Source organism: Rhagoletis pomonella, unplaced genomic scaffold (genome assembly GCF_013731165.1).
Source record: "Rhagoletis pomonella isolate Grant_MI unplaced genomic scaffold, Rhpom_1.0 Rhpom_scaffold_02267, whole genome shotgun sequence".
NCBI classification, from domain to species: domain Eukaryota; kingdom Metazoa; phylum Arthropoda; class Insecta; order Diptera; family Tephritidae; genus Rhagoletis; species Rhagoletis pomonella.
In genome coordinates, this window is record NW_023460821.1 from 1 (window position 1) to 7,789 (window position 7,789).

The 7,789-nt window shown below is 38.2% G+C and overlaps 2 protein-coding genes across 2 annotated transcripts; both read right to left on the reverse strand.

The window, feature by feature from the left end:
- Nucleotides 1-3,070: 3,070 nt before the first annotated feature.
- Nucleotides 3,071-4,194, reverse strand: LOC118753254 (signal peptidase complex subunit 2-like). The gene is made up of 2 exons (XM_036488131.1): nucleotides 4,025-4,194; nucleotides 3,071-3,875 (listed from the first exon to the last, which is right to left on the reverse strand). Exons 1-2 carry the CDS (start codon nucleotides 4,064-4,066, stop codon nucleotides 3,336-3,338), a joined length of 582 nt encoding a protein of 193 aa, XP_036344024.1. The 5' UTR covers nucleotides 4,067-4,194; the 3' UTR covers nucleotides 3,071-3,335.
- Nucleotides 4,195-4,419: 225 nt separating this feature from the next.
- On the reverse strand, nucleotides 4,420-5,908 carry LOC118753253 (ubiquitin-like modifier-activating enzyme 5). Its single transcript, XM_036488130.1, has 2 exons — nucleotides 5,544-5,908; nucleotides 4,420-5,482 (listed from the first exon to the last, which is right to left on the reverse strand). Exons 1-2 carry the CDS (start codon nucleotides 5,804-5,806, stop codon nucleotides 4,555-4,557), a joined length of 1,191 nt encoding a protein of 396 aa, XP_036344023.1. The 5' UTR covers nucleotides 5,807-5,908; the 3' UTR covers nucleotides 4,420-4,554.
- Nucleotides 5,909-7,789: the final 1,881 nt, after the last annotated feature.

Consider the following 7,789-nt stretch of genomic DNA (forward strand, 5'->3'; position numbering starts at 1 on the left):
CGGCTGAGTGGAAAATGACTATATCGACAGCCGGTTCCCACGACAGTCGGGTCTACGTATGCAAACGGAGCGACCCAGATTTTGATCTGGTCAAGGACTCTTTGGGGGCAATTTGAATGCTGTTACAACAACAAACACGATCAAGAGCGCCTTAGAATTTGGCTGCAACCATTTGCTGAGATAGGGCGATTTTCCAATCAGCCAGCGACATAATATAATATAAGTTTAAAATAATTTTTTGATGGTATTCGTAAACGTTTTAATGCAAACCGATCAATCCTTTTGCTTAACGACACATGGTCGGGAAAGTTCAACTTATTCTTAGTCGTTGTAGTTAACCGGAGTGTTGTAATAGCACAAAATTTACCCTAGAGTTTCCCCCAACTACCGTGGGAGCAAATTGGACGCCTTCATCTACGCTTTATAAATATAAGATATGGAACATTTGTATTAATACATTTAGGAATACTTCATGGGCTAGCATGAGACGCATATTAAATAATATTTGAAATTGTTCCGTAATACATAAACTAAAAACCATTTCGTTTAGAAAACCCGGAAAAATTTTAATATTTCATTTTATTTACATACATATACATATACAAACATATATATACCTGTACGTATATATTTTTATTAACAGTCTGCAGATAAAAGTTCTGCCACTAAACCTAAACTTTCGAAGTCTGAAGATCCCGTTATGGACGCCAATCTTCCAGTATTATATATTGAACACTGCCGCTCCTGAAATGTATTTCGCCGCCGTGCCCTTCAAGTACACGCCGATCTTCTAGGACGTTTGCGCAATTTAAAGCCCGACATAGAACTACAATTGCTCATGAATAACGAACGCCCGCCGCGTCGTGGTTCTTTTGAAATAGCCATTGCTACAAATCCTACCGAAGAGCGCCTAGAGTTGTGGTCAGGTCTAAATCGTACACCACGTGCGCAAAAGTTTCCACCAATTGATGACTTGGCTGAAGCGGCGAGTCGCGCTTTGAATCTTAAATTGGCTGAGGACACGGCATGCGGCAGCAATGAAGCTGATGTTGGTGAACAAAATGGAACATTAAAAGTGGCAGCAAAAAGACGTAAACGATCAAATTAAAAAAAATGTAAATGCATCCGGTGCTAGTAGCATTCATGACCGGTGTTTGGTAAAATCTTTTCTCGAGAAGCTAAGCACTGCGATATTTTTGTGCTCCATGCGCTTGCTTGCAGTATATAAAATATTCAAACAAGGTAAGTATATACATACATATGTACTTATGCACGCAAGTGTATAAAGTTCGATAAACACGCATGCACGTAACCAAACGAAACCTTTCCTTCTAAGCTTACGTTGGTAGTACTACATTTGAACTTTCTACATTTGCTGAAAAGTGTTCCTGCTGCTCAGCTGCATACATTCCACTACACCCAAGCGCCATAGAGTTCCTTTAATTCTTGTAACTGTGATTCAGATGGAATCATAATCGGCGCTTCATTACCGACTTTATTCACGAAAAATTAATTTTTCTTACATATATTTACTTTCAGATTTGAATTTATTTGCAAACATATGCCATTTTCCCCCAATGGCACTTAAAACTGGCAACTATGACTAGAGTTGTTGGAAATCCATTTTAAGGAACACAACTTTACGATATTAACTTTTGCCGTTAAGTTGTCACCATAAATGGACTATGAGGGAACAAATTAGAATATCGTAAATTGTTGCTTTACTTTTGTATACTCAAAAATAAACTGCAGCTTTTAAAAACTAGTGTTTTTTTTCATTAATTAAGTTGTCGGCCGTTTGATTACATGGCGCGCAGGAATGACCTTCAGCTGCAACTTCTTCGTTCGCGGTATCCTCACCACTCTGCTTATATAAATCGAGCAAATCTTGTAAATCCCGTTGGGCATCTATGGACTCTTGACCTTCCATGCCTTTGCCTGTGTGCCAGTGCAAATGTGCTTTACGCCTCAACATAATACCTCTGCCATCTAAAATTCGCTGCAAGAGCTTATAAATCGCTGACATTTTAAGTCCGTGTGGTGGTATGTCGCAAATAGCTGTCTTAATATTGATGGGAATCTATTCCACGAAAATGCTTAGGTTCTTGTTGCGTACATTTGTCATTAGCTAATCGACCTCACGCGGTGGCATCCGACGACGAAAAATACCCACTGCAGTTAAAAGCTTACCATGCCGTAAATCAACTGCGCATGGTAAATTATTGGATGAGAAAATTTGTTGTACCTACTCACCAACCGTGCCTTGGGTGAATTCCTTTTGCTTACATCTAACAAAGCGGTGCAAATCCAGGTATGAGGAAATGCGACTGCGGAAATGGAAATGGTAATTTTTTGGATTTTTTCGATTAGAGATCTTATACGAATTTTAGTTTACATCTTATATTTTGCAAAATTTTATATTGAAAACGTTGCGTGCCTGAATTTGCTTTGAAAAAATATGTATTATTGACTGATTTATAGCTGGGTATTTTGTGAGACAGAAGAACATTTTTAATAAGTTTTGCTAAAGTAGTTTGGTGCACCTTTTGAATTATTTTAATTTCAAGGATTATGTTAAAAAAGGGTGATCGTTTTATTTCATAATTTTTATTTTTTTTTTTTTGCTTGTACTTGTATAAAGTAAATGAAAAAATTTGTCTGTATCGACTGCTGAGTGGAAGAAAGATCGACCTATCTCGGCAGCCAGTTCGAAAACGCCCTATCTCAAAAAACTTTTCAAGAACGCCCTATTTCGGAATTTTATTGAAAAACACTATCTCAGAATTTGGTTGAAGAGCCCGATATTTCAGAATTCGGTTCAAAAATGCCCTATCTCACTTCAAAATGTATTGAAAGTGTGCCGATCTAGGGCGTTTTTGAATCGGCAGCTGAGATAGGGAGTTTTTAAAACGAATTCTTAAAATCTTTTTTAAAATAGGGCGTTTTCGAACTGACTGCCGAGATGGGTCGATCTTCCACTTAGTAGTCGGTATGTTTATGGGGACGTTTTACGAAACATGGAATAAAATATTATGCTATTGTTGCTCCGAAAAACCCAAAGAAGGCAATATATTGTAGTTTCAGACATATTATTATTGAACGAAATGCATATTATTGAAGTCTTACAATATATGGAAAAAATTCAATTACTTAAATGTAAATATTTTTCGCAAAGCGGTTTTACACACACAATGGCTGCAGATCTAAATCAACGACCTCCATACCGTTTCCTTTTATTTTCGTCTCTTCTCCATCATTCTCACATATGCTGTCACTGTGTGTACTATAATTTAGATAAATGTACTGGTATGCCATATTTACCATTCTCAAACGAGCTACTCATCCTTTTTCCCAGCTGATAATGAATTGAACAAACGGTTGACTTCGTTGGCCACCAAATAGTCCAATACTACACCGTTGGCATCAATGAAGTTGGCACACGATTTGGTACTGCTTACTTCCCGTTCACCCTTGGCATCTTTAACGGAGAAAAATAACGAATATTTGTCATCGTATTTCTTCATGTCGGAGCTTGCTTCCCAAGTGCGTGGTCCATTATTGCCGTTCTTTTGTACTGCAACAACAAACGTGCCCTTCTCGCGGAATGTTGTGTGTAAAGTGAGTATGCCCATTAGCAAGAAATAGGCGATGACGCTAAATAGCAATACTGGTCGCGACTCGGGAAAGGGATGCGTGTAGTCCCAGCCATGAGCCAACACAGCAACACCCACGGCCAGTGCGCATAGCACCAGACGCGTATTGATCAAACCAAATTGTTCTTTCAGCTGCGGTCGATCGCATAAAAGGCAATTCTTTACTGCATCATCTAGTGCATGTTTTACAGCTGAACCATCCCATTTGTTTATTTTTACAACCTGTAAAATTAATTTAGATCAAGTTTAGCGCAGTTATATGTATGTACATATGTTATTTGCGGCGCCTGCGAGTTGACGTGTACAAAAAAATAAGATCTGTACGAGTCTCCATGGAGGTAGAAACATGCCATAAAATACTTTCGACTCACCTCAATTTCAGGCAGTGGCTTTTCTTCCTTTTTATTGGTCATTTGAAAGTTTAATAACTCAACAACTCGAAAAATGCAAAAATTTGTGTGGCACAGCGTATAATTGAGGACACGACAACAAAAATTTGCCGCTTGACAGATCTCAACGTGGTGTGTTCAGTGATTGCTAAGGTGAAAAGCTGTGTTTATTAAGTACACGCGATTAGGGTCGTATTTTGAATTGTAGTCGGAATGTGGAGAATCATAAAAACAAGGAAGTGGTTTAATTTTGATATACATTTCCAGCGGAAATTACGATGACTTGCCTTCATCATAGAAATGAATTAACTATAAAGTATATATGTATACATATCATGTAGATGAAAAAACTAAAATATTTGAACGAAAACAAATGCTTAGGGGTAAGCTATCATTATATTCTGAATATCTTGCTTGCTTATTTGTAGTACACGTTTGTATAAAATTAAATAATGCGGTTTAGAGTCTTAATTGATGGAATAACTTAGTTTCTCGATTTTTATCACTTATCCTTATAATGCCTTCATTTGCGCAAACAATTCATCTAAATCCACATTAGAAGTTGCGGCAACTGTTGGTTCATCTGTCGCTATATTATCAGGTGCATCATATGCTAGGCGCAAGCCCGCAGCAACATCACTACCAGCCATTACTGAGGTTGCACCTCCGGCAGCTAGCGAATCATCCACCAATTCAATGCCCCATTCATTTGTTTCGTGCAGTGGCGCATCATCTACTACAACACTCTCTTCCACAGCAGCTTTAGGGCGTGCCTGGTATTCCTTTTGACGTTCCTGGCAGTGTCGGTCATCACATTGAGTATTTGGTTTCAGACTCATGCGAGGAAAGAAATCATTCATTGCATTATAACCCAAATAGTCCGATACTTCACCGAAATTGAGCAAATACTTGAGTGTATTTTGCACTAACAAGCCCGCTGTTATACCCATTGTAGTGGGCAGTGAAGCGGCACATACTCCTTCACGTTTCAACGTTTTCTCGTCAATATTTTCCGCCACCACTAAGGGGGGAGCGCAACCAAAACATGCAGTTTCACCTGGGCGTATGAATTGTATGTGTCCTGATACCGCATTCTCGGAAACGCCAGATTCGAACCAATTTAGACCCAACTCATTACATGCAGTATTGATTGCCATACGAGCTTCAAAGTTATCAACGCAGCTTAAGACAAGATCAACTGGCGTTTTTGGCTGAAGGCCACCATGAGATATTGTATTTAGGAATTTATCGAACGACTCCACAGTAGTTATGTTATAGTTGTGCGTCTCAATGCGTACATCGGGATTAATGAAGGTTAGAGTACGCGCTGCAGCCTCCACCTTAGATAGGCCAGCCTGGTCGGGGGTGAAAAATAACCGATTCATGTTGGCCAACTCTACTTTGTCGTAGTCGAAGAGTATAAGTTTTCCGATGCCACATCTGGTATATAGAAACATTTCAAAAAACATGCATGGATGCAGGCAATAGAAAACACACTGACCTTGTCAACATATCTGCCGTAACGCTTCCTACGCCACCAACGCCCACTACAGCAACGGTTTTCTCACGTATACGCTCATATTCCTTAACGATCCCCATACGCTGAAGTGCCATAAGGCGACTATAGGGATTGGAATCAACCACTTCCGCGGACATTTTTTCGATGCGCTCTCGTGCAGCTTTTGAAGCATTTCTTTGGTGCTCTAATTCAGCTTTTAGTTTTAGTTCGGCGATTTTCGCCTGCAATTTTTCGATGCCAGACATATTCAATTACTTTTAATTGCTATTTTAATTCGAGTTGATATCCAGATTAGATATGGAATTTGTTTGCGTGTCACTTTCGCTGGCTTGTGTCAAATTGAGCAGCTGTTTATTTGTTTTATTATGAATGTTTCCGTAAAAGAGTGTATGATGAAAGTCACAAAAAAGAATAGATAGGAAGCGGAAATGCAGATGTTTGTCATAATAAACGGAAATCGGTTCATATTTCACAGCAACTGATTTCAATGTGAAAATAAAATAGACACTTGCGGCCATTAAAATTGCACAGCGTTAATTGAGCTATACATGAAATTTATTTAGGTATTTTTTTCAATTTCACCATGATCGTGATCAGAAAATAACAAACAGGGTATTCATCTGAATGCGTAAATGCATCGTAACTGTGTAAACCTCGTAAATAAACCGGGTTTCCGTACAAAACTAAGTAAGCTTACGAGGGTTACGTGGATGCGAGCCTTTTAAGCGTTTAGATGACCTAAAATAAAATAAAAATTATTTTGCTATGCTCAAAGAGGGCAACGTGGAGGCAAAAATGTGAGTCAATAGAAACACTGCCCGTTTGATTAAATGCATCATAATCAGTCAAAAAGTTAATTTTAGAATTTTTTGTTACTTACAGCCTTTCAGGCAGGTGACGATATATATGTATATATGATTTCAAAAGTATTTTCAAATGTATTTGTATTTTCGGAAATATATGTATATCGTCGATGTTTTTGCAAAACCGCCCATCGACCAATTGCAAAATCGCGTATCTTACGACACTCAAATTTTACAGGAGAGCGAAAAAACGGGGTTTCTTTGAAGGCATTGCTTTGATAGGCGGGATTTTCTTAAGCTATTATTTTACATATCTGTTGTTTTAATTAGGTGTGGAACAAACCTAATATTTAAATTATTTTGTAAAATTATTTTGCATTTGTGATTCTGGGCAGTTTTGGCACGTGTTGACACATTTTTGACACTTGTGAGAGAGTAACTTACTTTTACGTTCTAATTACCGAAACAGCCCGGAAAGCGTTTGGAACAAAGCTATTATTTTGCAAGTATTTTTAATATTTATGGCTATTAATATGCTGGGCACCTGGACAATGCGGATTCATAGGTAACGATGCCGCCGACTAACTGGCTAGGGAAGGCTCATCCTCTGTACTTGTGGGACCGGAATCCTTTTATGGACTCAGTTGATCCTCCTCGAGACTGATAACCCAAATGTGGGTAAACTCAGAACGCAGTAAGTATTTGGGGAGAGACTTTTGGCTTATTCTTTTGGTAGGAAGGATATACATAAATCCTTTAAATAGAGCTAACATCAAGTTGCTTATTGGTTGCTTAGCCGGTTATAATCACCTGAGCTCTCACATTCACCGAATTGGCGCATCCACATAGGCGGATTGCCGTCTTTGTCATGAAGAGGTGCAGACGTCGGCATACATTACTCTGTGCAACAATTGCAGGGTCGTTGTCTGGGAGTGGAATGATTTCAACTCAGGATAAGAGTCCAAAACCCTTATAGTGAAACCTCCAAATCTTTTTCCATTCTCAGATCAAAATTTTTGGCCGTATTAAGTTTGCAATTTTTTGTTTGAGTATTTTTAGAATAAGTGGAGAAAGGATTAAGTCTCTTGTCTGTACGAAATATTTATGTAGTTTATGGGCATATATGTATAAGTTAACGCGGAATAATTTTGTAGAACATTTTAATCCATTAGCTCTCTACAGGGTAGAAAGTTTTCAAACTAGAGGAGGTATTTATTTAATTGTTTTGTATAAGTAAAAATTGACCCGTTCTAATACAGATCCAGTTTATTATCTAATCGTTGTTTAAATAAATAGGAAATTGCAGCTATTACACCTTTACAGCAAGATTTTATTTGGTTTCGTATTTACATATGCACTTCGAATGTGCATTTATGTACATTAGACTGCATCACTCCCCATACAAAAAAAAAATCGGTACTATTT